The following is a 19,802-nucleotide window of genomic DNA, read 5'->3' as shown; positions in this document are numbered from 1 at the left end:
TCAACAGTTTACCGTGTGTATCAAGAATGGTCCACCACCCAAAGGACATCCAGCCAACTTGACACAACTGTGGGAAACATTGGAGTCAACATGGGCCAGCATCCCTGTGGAACGCTTTCGGCACCTTGTAAAGTCCATGCCCTGTTGAACTGAGATTGTTCTGAGGGGAGGGGGGGGGCTTGCAACTCAATATTAGGAAGGTGTTCCTAATGTTTGATATACTCAGTGTACATGATACCGTTGTTCATGTTCATTTATACAGCACTTAATATTCATCTTAGCCCTGTTAAAAGTACACTCAAGAAAAACTATTTTATTTATCATAGTGAATAAGGAGTGATGTTAAAACAGAATAATATGCCCCACCAACATTAGACAACTATACAGAAAATCCTCAAATTGCTAAAATAAGTAAATGAAATCAATGATAAGAGAATAGTCAGATGAACTGGTAAATGACACAGACATGGTGGCGTAGCAGGAATATCGGAGTTCCATAGGCCAAGAGGTTGTGAGGTCAAACCATGTTGAATAATTACTGTATAAATGAAGATGCACAATGGAAACTTGTGTCAAATATGTATCTTAAAAGAATTGTATGTTAAAAGCACTGTTTTTGTGTGTGTAACTAGTTGCACAGACTTTTTTCTTAAGATAACCAATTAATAATTTATAGTTGAATGAACATATGAGACAAGTTGAGCAAACACATCATTTTAAATTGACTGAGTTTCTGAAGTTCTAGCTACAGTTGAAGTCGGAAGTTTACATACATCTTAGCCAAATACATTTAAACTCAGTTTTTCACAATTCCTGACATTTAATCCTAGTAAAAATTCCCTGTCTTAGGTCAATTAGGATCACCACTTTATTTTAAGAATGTGAAATGTCCGAATAATAGTAGAGAGAATGATTTATTTCAACTTTTATTTATTTCATCACATTCCCAGTGGGTCAGAAGTTTACACACACTCAATTAGTATTTGGTAGCATTGCCTTTAAATTATTTAACTTGGGTCAAACGTTTCGGATAGCCTTCCACAAGCTTCCTACAATAAGTTGGGTGAATTTTGGCCCATTCCTCCTGACAGAGCTGGTGTAACTGAGTCAGGTTTGTAGGCCTCCTTGCTCGAACACGCTTTTTCAGTTCTGCCCACAAAATGTTCTCTATGATTGAGGTCAGGGCTTTGTGATGGCCACTCCAATACCTTGACTTTGTTGTCCTTAAGCCATTTTGCCACAACTTTGGAAGTATGCTTGGGGTCATTTTCCATTTGGAAGACCCATTTGCGACCAAGCTTTAACTTCCTGACTGATGTCTTGATATGTTGCTTCAATATATCCACATAATTTTTCCTTCCTCATGATGCCATCTATTTTGTGAAGTGCACCAGTCCCTCCTGCAGCAAAGCACCCCCACAGCATGATGCTGCCACCCCCGTGCTTCACAGTTGGGATGGTGTTCTTCGGCTTGCAAGTCCCCCCTTTTTCCTCCAAAAATAACGATGGTCATTATGGCCAAACAGTTCTGTTTGTTTCATCAGACCAGAGGACATTTCTCCAAAAAGTATGATCTTTGTCCCCATGTGCAGTTGCAAACCGTAGTCTGTCTTTTTTATGGCGATTTTGGAGCAGTGGCTTCTTCCTTGCTGAGCGGCCTTTCAGTTTATGTCAATATAGGACTCTTTTTACTGTGGATATAGATACTGTTTTACCTGTTTCCTCCAGCACCTTCACAAGGTCCTTTGCTCTTGTTCTGGGATTGATTTGCACTTTTTACACCAAAGTACGTTCATCTCTAGGAGACAGAACGCGTCTCCTCCCTGAGCGGTATAACGGCTGCGTGGTCCCATGGTGTTTATACTTGCATACTATTGTTTGTACAGATGAACATGGTACCTTCAGGCGTTTGGAAATTGCTTCCCAGGATGAACCAGACATGTGGAGGTCTGACATTTTTTTTCTGAGGTCTTGGCTGATTTATTTTGATTTTCCCATGATGTCAAGCAAAGAGGCACTGAGTTTGAAGGTAGGCCTTGAAATACATCACAGGTACACTTCCAATTGACTAAATTATGCCAATTAGCCTATCAGAAGCTTCTAAAGCCATGACATCATTTTCTGGAATTGTGATACAGTGAATTATAAGTGAAATAATCTGTCTGTAAACAATTGTTGGAAAAATTACTTGTGTCATGCACAAAGTAGATGTCCTAACCAACTTGCCAAAACGATAGTTTGTTAACAAGAAATGTGTGGAGTGGTTGAAAAACAAATTTTAATGACTCCAACCTAAGTGTATGTAAACTTCCGACTTGCAACTGTAAGTTTGGGCCAGCTATTTTTTTTTGTTCAGGTAACACTTGGACCGAAAATTTGAGTAAACAAAAAAAAAAAGGCTGTGGAACCAGTTACTTAATAATAATTAGTTGAAACAACTAGATTATTTGTTTTACAGTGTGGTGTCCCGGAAGAGGTGACCCTAAATTGCTCTCTAGGAACAGAAGTCTCTATCTGGCCTGTCAGATATTATATCCTAACAGAGGTAATTTCACACACGATTGCCTGGGATTATAGAGCATACACAATCTCGGCAGGAATGTGATACTAATTTGGGCCATTCTTCTACTTAGAGGCCAAGTGTGGCTTACATACAAACACACATGCTCACACACACACAAACACAGGCGCACGTGCGCACGCACGCGCACACACACACACACACACACACACACACACAAACACAAACACACACACACACACACACACACACACACACACACACACACACACAAATATATAACAAATACACAGCCCAGCTATTCCATACCTTCCTGTCTGTGTTTCGTAACTCAGTGTTTTCATTCCTAAGGCATAGCTCATAGCCGCGTGAAGTCGGGGTGCTGAGGGGGCTGCAGCACCCCCAATAATAATTCTCACTAAAGTTGTGCACTGGGCCTTTACTAGTCCTGTATTAGTGGACCGATATAGTCGTCTGTAGCACGCCAGTGCACAGTGGGGAGTGTGACACAACATAACACAGACCAGCTGCACTCATTAGCTTACATAAAAAAGTGTTTGATGAGAATCCATGCTAATCTTGTTGTCCAGCTAGGTGTTGGAATGCATGGAACGTTAAATGTTTATAATTGATGAGTCCAGGTTTTTGGCATTTAGTAAGGAAATGCATGCGGTCTTCTTCTTCTTCTTCTTCTTCTTCTTCTTGTTTTGTTCCCACCAGTGCTGGAATCTTCTAGGTTTAGTGTACTGGTACTGACAACAACCTGAGACAGTGCAGATTTGCTATCTCAAGTGGAAGCACTCTTTGGGCAGAGAGAGCCACCCCTGGTAGGCATGACTGGATCCAGGAGCAAGGCTAAGAAGTTTGTGAGGTTATGTAGCCTAGGGCACATACCAATTACTATTTTTGAAGAGTTGCATCTCGTCCAGAACGCATCTGTCTTCCCTCGGAATGTTGGGTCATCCCACGCCCTCGTAGTGTTGTTATGTGTCTGTTCCAAGTGGCTAAGACAATGTCCACCAGCCAGGGCTGCTAGTCACATACCTGGGAATAGTGTGGGGTCGTTGTCAGGATAAATGAAAGTCGAGCAGTACGCCAATCTTACGGGCGGCAAGTAATTGGAAACAAATAATTTGATTCAATACAATTATACTCTCCTGCAAATCAAAAAGGTGTTTATCTGTTCAGCTTTTGGTCTTTGGATATACTCATATTCTCAATTCCGAAGCATTTAAAAAACTCCCATAGGCCTATTTCCCGTGGGATCATGGCACTTGTTTCTTTTTAAAATTCAATGTTATGATTGGCCTAACATCAACCCATGTTATCCATTAAAAAACTGTATATTTGGGCTCCACACTAACTTTTCCCCCTGGTGGCACTGGTGCCATTAACATTTTCAGATGGTGGCACCAGCCCATGATTCGGTTACACCAAAGCATCACACAATAGGACAATTTACATTTACATTTTAGTCATTTAGCAGACGCTCTTATCCAGAGCGACTTACAGTTGGTGAGTTATTTTTTATATTTTTTTCATACTGGCCCCCCTTGGGAATCGAATCCACAACCCTGGCGTTGCAAGCGCCATGCTCTACCAACCGAGCTACACGGTAGTAATAATGTTATACACTCTTAGAAAAAAGGGTTCCAAAAGGGTTCTCCGGCTGTCCCCATAAGATAAGCCTTTTTGGTTCCAGGTAGAACCCTTTTTGGTTCCATGTAGAACCCTCTGTGGAACGGTTTCTAAATGGAATCCAAAAGGGTTCTTACTGGAACCAAAAACGGATTTACCTGGAACCAAAAAGGGTTATCTTATGGGGACAGACGAAGGACCCTTTTAGGTTCTAGGTAGCACCTTGGTTTCTAAGTGTAAAGTCATTCACAGTGCTATTGAGATGTTATGATTCAAGAAATAAGTTGTTTCATCTAACATTTCCAAGCAGGAATGCTTGATAAAGATATTTTGATGTGCAACATCTAAACCAGTACATTTTGGGTTGACAATTAGGCTATTGTTGCTATAATTTTACTGTCAAATTAGGGTTCCAGAATTGCAGATTTATTTCGTTTCATAGAGATTAATTTTCTTACATCTTGTTGTGTACAAATATCAATGGGCTAATCACTGAGGAAGGGGAAACTCGAAACCAAAACCACAACAGCCTACTGTTGTTTTGTGTTTTGAAATTTGCGCAATAAGAAAGCATTTTTCTTTTCCTCCCCTTCTCTCCATCTAGGCTACTTGGAGCGCACAGTGACAAACGGGCAGGGCAAACACTTTCATGCAGGATCAGGATGCTGCTGTTTGACTAAATCATGGTTTTAGCTGCCCCACAAATAGAACGTTTTGAGCGACGTGACCAGCTAATCTCCAACTCTCAAGTTTGTCTACTAGCTCACGTTTGCTGCCTATGCTTTAGGCCTAGTGCTTATTTGACACAATATATAGGCCTACCTTGCTTGATGGACAGCATTATTTGAAAGGATTTGAGGGTTAGTTTAAGAGTTAAGAGAGCTTGATATTCCTCTGTGTCCACATACATGAGGACTTATCATTGTCCTCTCACACCAGCACAGTCGTGAAGAAGGCACGGTTGTGCCTCTTCTCCCTCAGGAGGCTGAAACAATTTGGCATGGCCCCTCAGATCCTTAGGAACTTTTACATCTACTCCATCGAGAGCATCCTGACTGGTTGTATCACCGTCTGGTATGGCAACTGCACCGCCTTCGACCGGAAGGCCCTACAGAGGGTGGTGCAGACGGCCCGGCAGATCACTGGGGGTGAGCTCCCATGTACATGCCAGGTGGTGTCAGAGAAAGGCCCGAAACATTGCCAAAGACTCCAGCCACCCGATACATGGACTGTTCTCCATGCTCCCGTCCAGCAGACGGTACTGGTGCATCAAGGCTCAAACCAAAACTCCAAAATAGCTTATTTCCCCTGGCCATAAGACTTTTAGTGTTAAATGGCTAACAAATACTGCTCCCCCTCACACCTATGCTGCTGCTAAAATTATTATTGATTAGATGTATTACTACCACTATGCTGCTGTTGATTATTGATTGCCATTACCATTAGTACCTATCTAATTATCCTGCTACTGGTCACTATTATTCCTGTTTACATGTACAGTGCCTTCAGAAAGTATTCACACCCCTTTACTTTTTCCACATTTTGTTGTGTTACAGCTAGGGCGGTTACGGTGACCGTATTACAGCCACACCAGCAGTCACGAGTTATGACCGCAGTCAAATTCCACATGACAGTTTAGTCACGATAACTAGGCTTCTCCAAGCTCTGATGCTGCTGATGGTCATTAGTAGCCTACCAAACTTGCTAACTGCCTGGTACTCAGCACTCTATTGTCCCTCTAATCACTCTGACATCAATGCAAATGTACCTGAAATCTAATCAATCACTTCATGAGTGCCCATGAGCTCATGTTGCGCAACAAACTATAGGCTATGCAATTGTGTGAGAAAACAGAGTTTTGATGGCCTCTATTAAAAAGAGGAGGATCCCATCAGCTTTCTATAGGCTAGGCCTACTATATTTATCTTTCAACTTTCCTAATATTAAGCACATTGTGTCTTCACTATTTAAGTGCATAGATGACACATACTTTTTTCCCCCTTTGTATCACAACTAAAGTGGCCAAATAACTTCTTAAAATTAAGCATATTAATCTGCTTTACAATGGGTGCAGAGTCTAACTGGCATACATACACAGCGCGCGAGTTTTACGTTTGGGGAAGATAATTTTCACCATAATAATGCACCTTTACAAAAAAGCATTACATGCATAATCAAGTTTGTCACTTTTTAAAATGGTGTTTTCCCATTTTGGAACATTCGTGCTTATAGCCTACTGCCGTGTGTGCATTGCTGCGCTTATAATGTGAAGAAATAACCCAATAGTTTATCAACATTTTAAGCTAAACGTTCTGATCTGTTACGCCAAAATCATTGCTTAAAAGTGTTTTTCTTTTGCTAGTGATTATATTAATTTGGGATCTATCGCATCCCACAACTGTCCCAGACTATGTTTGGAATATTTATTTCTCGAATAGAATAGGTCAACTTTTGTACTATGGAGGATAGTAGATTGACATATGATAGTGCTTTTGCTGTTTGTTAGGCCTGCTGATCTTGTTGGCTGACGAAAAGTTATTCCAATATCTTCAATATGCGCCTCGGAATTGGATAAGGACGCGTGCAGTTGCGTCCCCGATGTGTCTGTTTTCACTTGTAGCCTGTGAGAAAGACCCAATCACGCGACAGGCATTGGCTACTAAGAATTGAGCTATCTGAGAGAGCTATTTGATTGAGAGGTGCTTCGGAGCACGCAGCCGGGAGAAAGGAATTATAATTATTATACTCAGCCCAAGGGCACAACAGCCACTGGCCGCAAAAGGCATAGATTATTTTAGGGGGCATTACGGCCACACAAAGGGGATGCCGCCGTGAAATTCGAGGCATTATCAAGTGCTTGTAAAATTGTGAATGAGAGTGATGAAGTGTGTGCAGCCTCCGCAAAAAAAACTAAGCAGAGCTCATGGCTTTCATGCAACTTTTTTCAAATCATCATTAGATGATCATGCAGCCTTAGAATGTATTCAAAATAAAAACATATAGCCCAATGTTTGTATCACAGCTACATTTGCATAAATAACTCTAAATAAAGCATATGGAAGGTCCTGTTTCTTTGTAGCCACATGTGCACACTCCCTCAAATCGTTTGGAGAAGATATTCTTTCTATTTTATTCAGCTATGTTCAATTGTATTCTTCATACTATAAAATAATATAAAATAATGCCACGGAATTCTAAGCAAATCTTGTTTGCTAAATTAATGAGTGTAGCCCACAGCCATATGGCATAGCCAGATCAGGGCCTAGCATAAGGACAACTCAGAGTATGCTATTCTGTTCTTCTGAAATAGACTACATTTTCTTCATATCATGTTTCTTTAGAACTGTCTAAAATAAATAATGGATTTATTGTGATGGTGTTGGCTATATTACATGGACTAATTCGACTAAAATGTAGATGTTCCAAAGGTTTGCATCAGTGGCTTGTAGGCTATGCGTGGAAGCTAAGAGATGCTAAATGTGTTTATGTTAATTAACGGTCAATTACTGTGACACCGGCAGTTATTTGCTTGACAATCCCCGGCTGACAAAATGTCATGACCGCCACAGCCCTACCTATACCCATCATGAGGATGCTACAATCTAGCCTATGAATGAATGAAATACATTTGAGTAATAAAGGTGACAGACATTGACACATTCAATACCGCCTTGCCTGCATCTAGCTGATCTACTGTGTAATCACTAGTCCAACGGTTGCAAACGAGAGTTTCTATTGGACAAATTCAGGTATGTTTTTCCCCATTTCGTTGCGTTTGCTTCCATTTTTAATACTTTTTTTCTACAGAATCGGTGGAATGAATACACACCTGATCACATGCAAACACGGTTCACTTTCATAGCAGCCACATACATACAGCATGATGCCTTTGATCGTTGTATAATTTCTTCTCACATCTAAACGCTCTCCTCCTCTCAAAGTTTTGACTTTGCTTGCGGAGTTCAGTGCACAATACATCAGCTGTCTGTGACCAGTCGAAAAATCCTGCAAAATAATTTTTTTTGTGAAACAAACAAGAGCCACCTTTGCAGCAATTACAGCTGCAAGTCTCTTGGGGTATGTCTCTATAAGCTTGGCACATCTAGCCACTGGGATTTTTGCCCATTCTTCAAGGCAAAACTGCTCCAGCTCCTTCAAGTTGGATGGGTTCCGCTGGTGTACAGCAATCTTTAAGTCATACCACAGATTCTCAATTGTATTGAGGTCTGGGCTTTGACTAGGCCATTCCAAGACATTTAAATGTTTCCCCTTAAACCACTCATGTTGCTTTAGCAGTATGCTTAGGGTCATGAAGGTGAACCTCTGTCCCAGTCTCAAATCTCTGGATGTCTGAAACAGGTTTCCCTCAAGAATTTTCCTGTATTTAGCGCCATCCATCATTCCTTCAATTCTGACCAGTTTCCCAGTCCCTGCCGATGAAAAACATCCCCACAGCATGATGCTGCCACCACCATGCTTCACTGTGGAGATGGTGTTCTCAGGGTAATGAGAGGTGTTGGGTTTGCGCCAGACGTAGCGTTTTCCTTGATGGCCAAAAAGCTCAATTTTAGTCTCATCTGACCAGAGTACATTCTTCCATATGTTTGGGGAGTCTCCCACATGGCTTTTGGTGAACACCAAACGTGTTTGCTTATTTTTTTCTTTAAGCAATGGCTTTTTTCTGGCCACTCTTCCGTAAAGCCCAGCTCTGTGGATTGTACGGCTTAAAGTGGTCCTATGGACAGATACTCCAATCTCCACTGTGGAGCTTTGCAGCTCCTTCAGGATTATCTTTGGTCTCTTTGTTGCCTCTCTGATTAATGCCCTCCTTGCCTGGTCCATGAGTCTCTTGGCAGGTTTGTTGTGGTGCCATATTCATTCAATTTGTTAATAATGGATTTAATGGTGCTTTATTTAACTAATTATGTGACTTCTGAAGGTAATTGGTTGCACCAGATGTTATTTAGGGGCTTCATAGCAAAGGGGGTGAATACATATGCACGCACCACTTTTCCATTATTTATTTTTTAGAATTTTTTGAAACAAGTTATTTTTTTCATTTCACTTCACCAATTTTGACTATTTTGTGTATGTCCATTACATGAAATCCAAATAAAAATCCATTTAAATTACAGGTTTTAATGCAACAACATAGGAAAAACGCCAAGGGGGATGAATACTTTTGCAAGGCACTGTAGCTACTAGAACTAACGTGTTAGTAAACTCACTACAGCAATGCAGTACAGTGTACAGTCAGCAAGGCGTTTAGCAGTTAAAGCTTACCTTGACTTGGAAGAGTTCCAGTGTTGGATAGCCATAGGCAGCTAGCTAACATATCATCCCTCTCTGTTTGAGTAGGCTAAACTAGGTAGCTACATTCACTAGCTAAGTAAGTGAAAGTGATAAAAATACAAAATATAGCTAGCTCTCTCTCTCGGGCACACTTCTCCTTCATTTTTGAATAAATTAATTTGTTCAAACTGTTCAACTATTGTCTTTCTCTCTCTTTGAGTCGACTACTCACCACATTTTATGCACTGCAATGCTGTAGATTATTCTTTCAGTACTAGATTCATTATCTGATCCTTTGATTGGGTGGACAACATGTCAGTTCATGCCACAATAGCTCTGATAATTTGGAGTATGTCCTCCGGAAGTTATCATAATTACTGTGTTAGTCTAATAAATTGGGTGAGAACCAAGAGCCTCCTAGGTTTTGTATTGAAGTCAATGTACCAAGAGGAGGACGGAAGCTAGCTGTCCTCCGGCTACAACATGGTGCTACCCTACAGATTGCTGCTGAGGCTACTGTAGTCCTTCATTGCAAAACAGTGTGTTTTAATCAATTATTTGGTGATGTGCTGGATTCTAGCTTGCAATACACTTATTCATGTTACCTTACTAGAACGTATTGATTCGTTTACACGTATAATGAATGTATATGTTGGGGTCAATGGAGGGTGGATAATAACTAGGTGTGTGGAAAGTTACTGAGTGAGACAATGGGGGAAGGTAGGAAGTTTACATTCTGTCGAACATGTTATTGTTAAATCTCATGGATCCTATGGAGGGAGGCAAAGGGCAACAGTCTGGTTTCAGTCACTGATAAGGTAGGACAGCTGTGGATTAGGGAGCAGTGAGGAATTCGGCCCGAGTTCAGGTCAGATGAAGTGAGAAGGAACATTCCTGTTACACACACATATACTTACATGTCCACAAAGGTTCTAGCAGGAAGCGGGGCCATGATTACACCAGTGAGAGGAACCAATTAAATTCCTGACTAGCAGCAGAGATGTGTTGGCTATCTAGATGTGCAAGGAGGTGAATATATGTGCTTGTGTAAACATGTCTTTGCCTTTTACAGCTGTTTGACCCAGTGGGTCAATAATCTTGGTTTGAGCTTTCACTTGTTGTCCGTGAGTTTTTTACTCTTTTTGTCAGAACCTAATACGTGAATATATTTAGTATAGTTTTATCTAAAAAGGATAACTTTTTAAATGTTTCACTATTTAAATGTTTCTGAAATTCACTGAGGATTATGGTCCTGGTCACATACAGCTGATGTGTTGTGCATTGAAGTCCACAAACGATCAAGGGTGTATTCATTCTGCCGATTCTGTTGAAAAACCTTTATTAAACAGAAGCAAAAGAAACAGGGATAAAAATACCTGAATTTGTCCAATAGAAACTCTTGTTTGCAACTGTTGGACTAATAATTACACCCTAGATAAGCTAGATGCAGGCAAGAGTGTGCAAGGCGGTATTGAATGTGTCACTGTCTGTCCATGTGTCACTGTCTGTCACCTCAGATTTCTCTCGACCTGTGTGCACCTACGTTGTAAACTTTCATTCTTAGGCTAGGTTGTAGCAACCTCATGATGGGTATAGGGAAAATTAGAGTATCATGTAGTAGCCTAAACCTATCGATGTTACATTGAACTGGGTGAATGGAATATGAATGTCAGTCATCGAACATGCTGTAATAGAAATAAGGCCATGCTCATTAAAAAAAATTATCGTCCTCCCTTTTCATAAACGGCACTGACCGCCACTGCACTGTATATATTACTACTAGTATATTACCATAAGTATGTATATATCCCTGCTACCAGTCACTTTTCAGCCCTGTTTACATGTATATATTAGTATATATCTATTTATCATGCTACTGGTCACTATTACTCCTGTTTACATCTACTGTATATATTACTACTAGTATATTACCATAAGTATGTGTATATTCCTGCTACCAGTCACTTTTCAGCCCTGTTTACATGTATATCCGCCTATCACACCTACACTATCACTATGGCACACACACTCACACCCACTAACACCTACACACTTACACTTACATACACACACCCACCACCAAGCTCAAATCCACCCACCACTTATGCTGCCGCAGTACTGTTTACTATTATTATTATTATTAGTAGTATTATTATTATTATTATTATTATTATTATTATTATTATTATTATTTATCCTGCTACCAGTCACCTTCTCCTAATCCCCGCCTACATGTCCATATCTACCTCAAATACTCCAGCAGCCCTGCACATAGAAATGTGGTAATGGCACTGACTCTGTATAAAGTCTGCTTAATTTTAACATTCTGTCATAAATAGCACACGTTCAACCTCATAAAAAACATGTTTTGTTATCTCAAGAGGTTAAATAAAAAAATATTATGGTAAGTGCCTAATAAGTGCCAAATAAAGTACCAGGGTTTACTGTAACAGGGTTGGCAATTTCTTCTTAAATTAGCCATTAATCCCTCTGTGACAGGGGGAGTGGAAACTTGCTGTGTGTAACAGGCAGTGGCAATTGAAGACAAGCTGTTAAAACATTTCTAGCCTGTCTGGGTAACAGGTTACGCTCAGTTTTCCACCACAGAACACCAGAAAATGGCCCAAAACATTACAACCAGCTCACCTGCTTTTACTCTTTATTGTAAAATAATTGTACATTTCTTTTGAAAATAATATTTTTAAAGGAATATAAAAATGTATAACCTTTATCTGTTATTGTCCCCCCCCCCCAGGGTCTTTCAACCCAGACTTCCGCCCTCCTGAGACACTGTTCAAGGTGATCTTCTGGCTGGGCTACTTCAACTCCTGTCTCAACCCCATCATCTACCCCTGCTACAGCCGAGAGTTCAAACTGGCCTTCATACGCATCCTCAGGTTGGTCTATTACTTACTACCTATCATATTACAGTACTCCTTAATTCCTCTGCATCTTCCGATTGGCCTTTTGTATTACAATTTACTCAGAGAGTGGCCAAGTATTATTCGTAGTAGCCTTTTGTGTACGTTGTGGTTGTTGATCTGAGCCATGTATAAGCCAAATCCAAATCTCCATGTTAAACCTTAATGGACAATAAAGTGTTTTAATTTGGACTTAATCCTTCCCCCACCTCCCCATCTTCAGATGCCAGTGCCACCGTAGGAGACGCCCAGGCTGGCGGGCCTACAACTACCGTACCTCCCACTTCAACTCCTCCAGCCACTCACGAAAGAACTCTGCTGAGTCTAGCCACTCACAGAAGAACTCTGCCTGTCTCAACGGGAGCCAGCACACCCTGTCCTCCTCAGCCAGCCCCAGCCCGAGCTACCTGCTGGCTTGCCCCGAGGGGGAGACCCTCTACACCTGCTGGGCCTCCGCCGCCTCCAGGTCCCCCTCCCTGCTGCCTGTGAGTCCTGCTGGCTGCCAGCTGGAGACACTGGGGGGGGGTGTGGGGAGTGGAGGGACCCATGGCGTGATGTCTCACAGGGAGTCCGGTCAGGGGGTGTTCTCGTTCCCCTGTGGGGGGCAGAACGGGGAGTGTGGAGGGGACATACCTGAGGATAAGGTGTGACTGTCTGGGAATCTTACAGACTCATGAGTTGTTGTTGAATGATTCTTGATGGGGATTTGAATCATGTTCAGTCCCTGACTGAATGGGGAGTGATGTATGGTTCCATTCACTGTCAGTGGGTCAAGTCAAGTCAAGTCAAATTATCCTAGAATGTTCAATGGTTTCGTATTGTTGGCATGAGAAATGGTTTAAGTTGCCCTCTGCTGTATGTTAGCCGGCTTTACTGAGCATCAGGATCAATCCAGGGGAGTGATATATGGTTCCATTCGCTGTCAATGGTTAAAGTCAAGTCAAATGATCCTTGAACGGTCAATGGTTTTGTATTGTTGGCATGAGAAATGGTTTAAGTTGCCCTCTGCTGTATGTTAGCCGGCATTACTGAGCATCAGGATCAGTCCAGCATCTGTTCAATGGAACTCTCACTGTCAGAGGAAAACGACGACAGATAAGGCTGTACTGTATTTCTCAAAGAGATGATCAAGGGCAATAGTGAAGTAATGTGATAAACCACATAAACTGTACACTATGGATTTGACAGAGACAAATTCATGCCACATTGGGACTACGTGTGGAACTGCACCCTAAGCTGTCATCAATTCTCTTTCAGTTTGCCTGATCTGTGAATGCCTCTTCTCTGCTGGGTCTGTGGTCAGTCAGAGAATAGGTTTGTGTTACATGTAAAGAGCTGATGATCATTTTTCTGTTACGGTCACTCAATATCTTTTATTGAATGTTTTTGTAAATAAAGTATAACCTGGTTATTCAGTGTACTCATCATAAATATAGTGGGTAAAAAAAAAAAAGAAGTGTAGCGGGAACATTGAGGTGTGCTTTGATTTAAGAGGAGATTATAAAACCACTGCTATGGTTACACGCACTAACCCATCTATGAAGAATGTGATACACTCCATAAATAAATGTATTTTCAAATATTACCCCAACTGTCATTCATATGTCAAAGATAAGATACTGTATATAGCGTACTTAGATTAAGGGCTTGATTCAATCCGTAGCATGGAAGAACTGTGTTGTAGCGCGCTTGACATTTAAGGTAATTTCCGATTGAGCCGACATTTGCAGCGTTTACCGTGAATGCAGTCTTGCGAGCGCGGTAACGTTGCCTTTAAATGTCAATTGCACTACAGCGCAGATCTATCGCGGTACGGATTGAATCGAGCCCTTAACACTTGAACTGTCATATGCCAATGACCACTGATGTTTGATTTAGCAAATAAATAAAACAAATGTCCATACTGTACAATATGTGTGTTTCAGTGTGCCTATACTGTTTTTTATCTATGGATAACATGGGTTCATGGTAGGCCTATCACAATTGAATTTTAAGGAGAAAGCAAGCGCATGATCCCACGGGAAATATGGGAGTTTTTTTAATGTTCCGGAGTTGAGAATATTGGTAGCCAGAGACCAAAAAACAGATGTGGGATCTGCAGGAGGGGGGAATTGCATTGAATCAAATGATTAATTTCCAATGATTTACCGCCGTAAGGGAGGGGTGCCGCTAATAATAAACATTTCGTTTATTTATTATTCCTTTGGCCATATTGTGTAGGCCCTTTTGGAATGCTTGATGAATTGCCATGGTAACTGCCATTATGCTATCAACTTCCCAGCTAGCACATTTGGTTCCTTGAAAGTTGTGGGAACATACCTTTTTGGTTTCCCATTGGGTCTGGGAACGAAGCCATACGTTTTCTGACCAGTAAAACAGATATTTTTTTTACGTTCTGAGAATTGAAGTGGACATTCCGCCTGTTCTGGGAACGTACATTCTTTGGTTGCCGGAGGTTCTGAGAACATTTTACTATGGTTTCCTGAAAGTTTCCTGGGAGGTGTTATAGTTTTTCTCGATTGCTAAGACAATTTTAATGAAACTGGGGTCCACTTGATCTCCATCACAACCTAATGAGGACAACAGTATTATTTTTTACATAAACTGTAAGTCATTACTCATTGCTTTCACACAATGCAAAAGCTAAGCACAGTTTTGCAAAACAGTAAACACAACTCTCAAAAGATGCAAAAGTCAGTTGAGTAAATCAAGTCAAACAAAATGAAAACATTTGCTCACAGCTGATACAAATTACTCCAATAAATGTGAACCTCTTCTGCATGTTTGCAAAACTTCTTTGCACAATTGTTCAATCTTTGCAAGAATGGCCCAAGTAACACACGCAAAACGACACCGGATTCAAAAATTAGAATCTTTCAATTTAAATTATTATATACAATTCTTGCTACCAATAGAATGTTATTTATATGGGGGATACAATCTTCCCAGCTCTGCAGATTTTGCTGTGAAGAGACCGAATCATTAGATAATTTGTTTTGGTTCTGTCCATTTGTAGCTTGTTTTTGGACACAGGTCCAGGAATGGCTAAAGGATTGCAATATTTACCTGGAGCTAACTCTGCAGATAGCATTACTGGGTGATCTGAAAAGTCATAGTCAATCGATCAATAATATAATAATACTTTTAGCAAAAATGTTTATTTTTAATTCACAATCTGTAGAAGCAATGAGAATAGAAAGGTTCAGAACTTTTGTAAAACATCACAGTAGGGTTAAAATATATACAGTGGGGAAAAAAAGTATTTAGTCAGCCACCAATTGTGCAAGTTCTCCCACTTAAAAAGATGAGAGAGGCCTGTAATTTTCATCATAGGTACACGTCAACTATGACAGACAAAATGAGAAAAGAAAAATCCAGAAAATCACATTGTAGGATTTTTAATGAATTTATTTGCAAATTATGGTGGAAAATAAGTATTTGGTCACCTACAAACAAGCAAGATTTCTGGCTCTCACAGACCTGTAACTTCTTCTTTAAGAGGCTCCTCTGTCCTCCACTTGTTACCTGTATTAATGGCACCTGTTTGAACTTGTTATCAGTGTAAAAGACACCTGTCCACAACCTCAAACAGTCACACTCCAAACTCCACTATGGCCAAGACCAAAGAGCTGTCAAAGGACACCAGAAACAAAATTGTAGACCTGCACCAGGCTGGGAAGACTGAATCTGCAATAGGTAAGCAGCTTGGTTTGAAGAAATCAACTGTGGGAGCAATTATTAGGAAATGGAAGACATACAAGACCACTGATAATCTCCCTCGATCTGGGGCTCCACGCAAGATCTCACCCCGTGGGGTCAAAATGATCACAAGAACGGTGAGCAAAAATCCCAGAACCACACAGGGGGACCTAGTGAATGACCTGCAGAGAGCTGGGACCAAAGTAACAAAGCTTACCATCAGTAACACACTACGCCGCCAGGGACTCAAATCCTGCAGTGCCAGACGTGTCCCCCTGCTTAAGCCAGTACATGTCCAGGCCCGTCTGAAGTTTGCTAGAGTGCATTTGGATGATCCAGAAGAGGATTGGGAGAATGTCATATAGTCAGATGAAACCTAAATATAACTTTTTGGTAAAAACTCAACTCGTCGTGTTTGGAGGACAAAGAATGCTGAGTTGCATCCAAAGAACACCATACCTACTGTGAAGCATGGGGGTGGAAACATCATGCTTTGGGGCTGTTTTTCTGCAAAGGGACCAGGACGACTGATCCGTGTAAAGGAAAGAATGAATGGGGCCATGTATCGTGAGATTTTGAGTGAAAACCTCCTTCCATCAGCAAGGGCATTGAAGATGAAATGTGGCTGGGTCTTTCAGCAGGACAATGATCCCAAACACACCTCCCGGGCAACGAAGGAGTGGCTTCGTAAGAAGCATTTCAAGGTCCTGGAGTGGCCTAGCCAGTCTCCAGATCTCAACCCCATAGAAAATCTTTGGAGGGAGTTGAAAGTCCGTGTTGCCCAGCGACAGCCCCAAAACATCACTGCTCTAGAGGAGATCTGCATGGAGGAATGGGCCAAAATACCAGCAACAGTGTGTGAAAACCTTGTGAAGACTTACAGAAAACGTTTGACCTGTGTCATTGCCAACAAAGGGTATATAACAAAGTATTGAGAAACTTTTGTTATTGACCAAATACTTATTTTCCACCATAATTTGCAAATAAATTCATTAAAAATCCTACAATGTGATTTTCTGGAAAATGTTTCTCATTTTGTCTGTCATAGTTGATGTGTACCTATGATGAAAATTACAGGCCTCTCTCATCTTTTTAAGTGGGAGAACTTGCACAATTGGTGGCTGACTAAATACTTTTTTCCCCCACTGTATATACACCTGTTCTGAAAGGCCCCAGAGTCTGCAACGCCACTAAGCAAGGGGCACCACCAAGCAAGCGGCACCATGAAGACCAAGGAGCTCTCCAAACAGGTCAGTGACAAAGTTGTGGAGAAGTACAGATCAGGGTTGGGTTATAAAAAAATATCAAAAACTTCCCACAGAGCACCATTAAATCCATTATTAAAAAATGTAAAGAATATGGCACCAAAACAAACCTGCCAAGAGCGGGCCGCCCACCAAAACTCACGTACCAGGCAAGGAGGGCATTAATCAGAGAAGCAACAAAGAGACCAAAGATAACACTGAAGGAGCTGCAAAGCTCCACAGTGGAGATTGGAGTATCTGTCCATAGGACCACTTTAAGCCGTACACTCCACAGAGCTGGGCTTGACGGAAGAGTGGCCAGAAAAAAAGCCATTGCTTAAAGACAAGAATAAGCAAACACGTTTGGTGTTCACCAAAACGCATGTGGGAGACTCCCATAACATATGGAAGAACGTACTGTGGTCAGATGAGACTAAAATGGAGCTTTTTAGCCATCAAGGAAAACGCTATGTCTGGCGCAAACCCAACACCTCTCATCACCCTGAGAACACCATCCCCACAGTGAAGCATGGTGGTGGCAGCATCATGCTGTGGGGATGTTTTTCATCAGGGACTGGGAAACTGGTCAGAATTGAAGGAATGATGGATGGCGCTAAAAACAGGGAAATTCTTGAGGGAAACCTGTTTCAGTCTTCCAGAGATTTGAGACTGGGATGGAGGTTCACATTCCAGCTGGACAATGACCCTAAGCATACTGCTAAAGCAACACTCAAGTGATTTAAGGGCAAACATTTAAATGCCTTGGAATGGCCTAGTCAAAGCCCAGACCTCAATCCAATTGAGAATATGTGGTATGACTTAAAGATTGCTATACACCAGCGGAACCCATCCAACTTGAAGGAGCTGGAGCAGTTTTGCCTTGAAGAATGGGCAAAAATCCCAGTGGCTAGATGTGCCAAGCTTATAGAGACATACCCCAAGAGACTTGCAGCTGTAATTGCTGCAAAAGGTGGCTCTACAAAGTATTGACTTTGGGGGGGATGAATAGTTACAGTTAAAGTCAGAAGTTTACATACACTTAGGTTGGAGCCACACATTTCTTGTTAACAAACTATAGTTTTGGCAAGTCGGTTAGGACATCTACTTTGTGCATGACACAAGTAATTTTTCCAACAATTGTTTACAGACAGATTATTTCACTTATAATTCACTGTATCACGATTCCAGTGGGTCAGAAGTTTACATACACTAAGTTGACTGTGCCTTTAAACAGCTTGGAAAATTCCAGAAAATGATGTCATGGCTTTAGAAGCTTCTGATAGGCTAATTGACATCATTTGAGTCAATTGGAGGTGTACCTGTGGATGTATTTCAAGGCCTACCTTCAAACTCAGTGCCTCTTTGCTTGACATCATGGGAAAATCAAAATAAATCAGCCAAGACCTCAGAAAAACAATTGTAGACCTCCACAAGTCTGGTTCATCCTTGGGAGCAATTTCCAAACGACTGAAGGTACCACATTCATCTGTACAAACAATAGTACGCAAGTATAAACACCATGGGACCACGCAGACGTCATACCGCTCAGGAAGGAGACGCGTTCTGTCTCCTAGAGATGAACGTACTTTGGTGCGAAAAGTGCAAATCAACAGCAAAGGACCTTGTGAAGATGCTGGAGGAAACCGGTACAAAAGTATCTATATCCACAGTAAAACAAGTCCTATATCGACATAACCTGAAAGGCCGCTCAGCAAGGGAGAAGCCACTGCTCCAAAACCGCCATAAAAAAGCCAGACTACGGTTTGCAACTGCACATGGATCTTACTTTTTGGAGAAATGTCCTCTGGTCTGATGAAACAAAAATATAACTATTTGGCCATAATGACCATCATTATGTTTGGAGGAAAAAGGGGGTTGCTTGCATTATTTTTATTATTATTATATTTATTAAAGTGACTAGTGTACCATTATTAAAGTGACCAGTGATTCCATGTCTATAGGGCAGCAGCCTCTTTTTTATTTAATTTTACCTTTATTTAACTAGGCAAGTCAGTTAAGAACAAATTCTTATTTACAATGACGGCCTACACCGGCCAAACCCGGACGACGCTGGGCCAATTGTGCGCCGCCCTATGGGACTCCCAATCACGGCTAGTTGTGATACAGCCTGGAATCGAACCAGGGGGTCTTTAGTGACGCCTCAAGCACTGAGATGCAGTGCCTTAGACCACTGCGCCACTCGGGAGCAGGGTTGAGTAACTGGGTGAGAGCCGGCTAGTAATGGCTATTTAACAGTCTGATGGCCTTGAGATAGAATGTGTTTTTCAGTCTCTCGGTCCCAGATTTGATGCACCTGTACTGACCTCGCCTTCTGGATGATAGCGGGGTGAACAGGCAGTGGCTCGGGTGGTTGATGTCCTTGATGATCTCTTTGGCCTTCCTGTGACATCGGGTGCTGTAGGTGGCCTGGAGGGCAGGCAGTGTGCCCCCGGGTGTTGGGCAGACCGCAACACCCTCTGGAGAGCC

General features: G+C 41.5%; 1 protein-coding gene across 1 annotated transcript in view; it reads left to right on the top strand.

Moving 5' to 3' along the window:
- Positions 1-14,275, top strand: part of LOC311107567 (alpha-1A adrenergic receptor-like) — a 45,372-nt gene extending 31,097 nt beyond the window's left edge. The window contains exons 2-3 of the mRNA XM_084150073.1: positions 12,207-12,348; positions 12,596-14,275. Coding sequence (XP_084006199.1) covers positions 12,207-12,348; positions 12,596-13,022 — 569 coding nt within the window. The 3' untranslated portion in view covers positions 13,023-14,275. The remainder of the gene's footprint in view (positions 1-12,206; positions 12,349-12,595) is intronic.
- Positions 14,276-19,802: the final 5,527 nt, after the last annotated feature.

Source organism: Coregonus lavaretus (genome assembly GCF_964263955.1).
Source record: "Coregonus lavaretus genome assembly, chromosome: 32".
Lineage (NCBI taxonomy): Eukaryota > Metazoa > Chordata > Actinopteri > Salmoniformes > Salmonidae > Coregonus > Coregonus lavaretus.
This window is presented reverse-complemented; position numbering and strand designations above follow the sequence as displayed.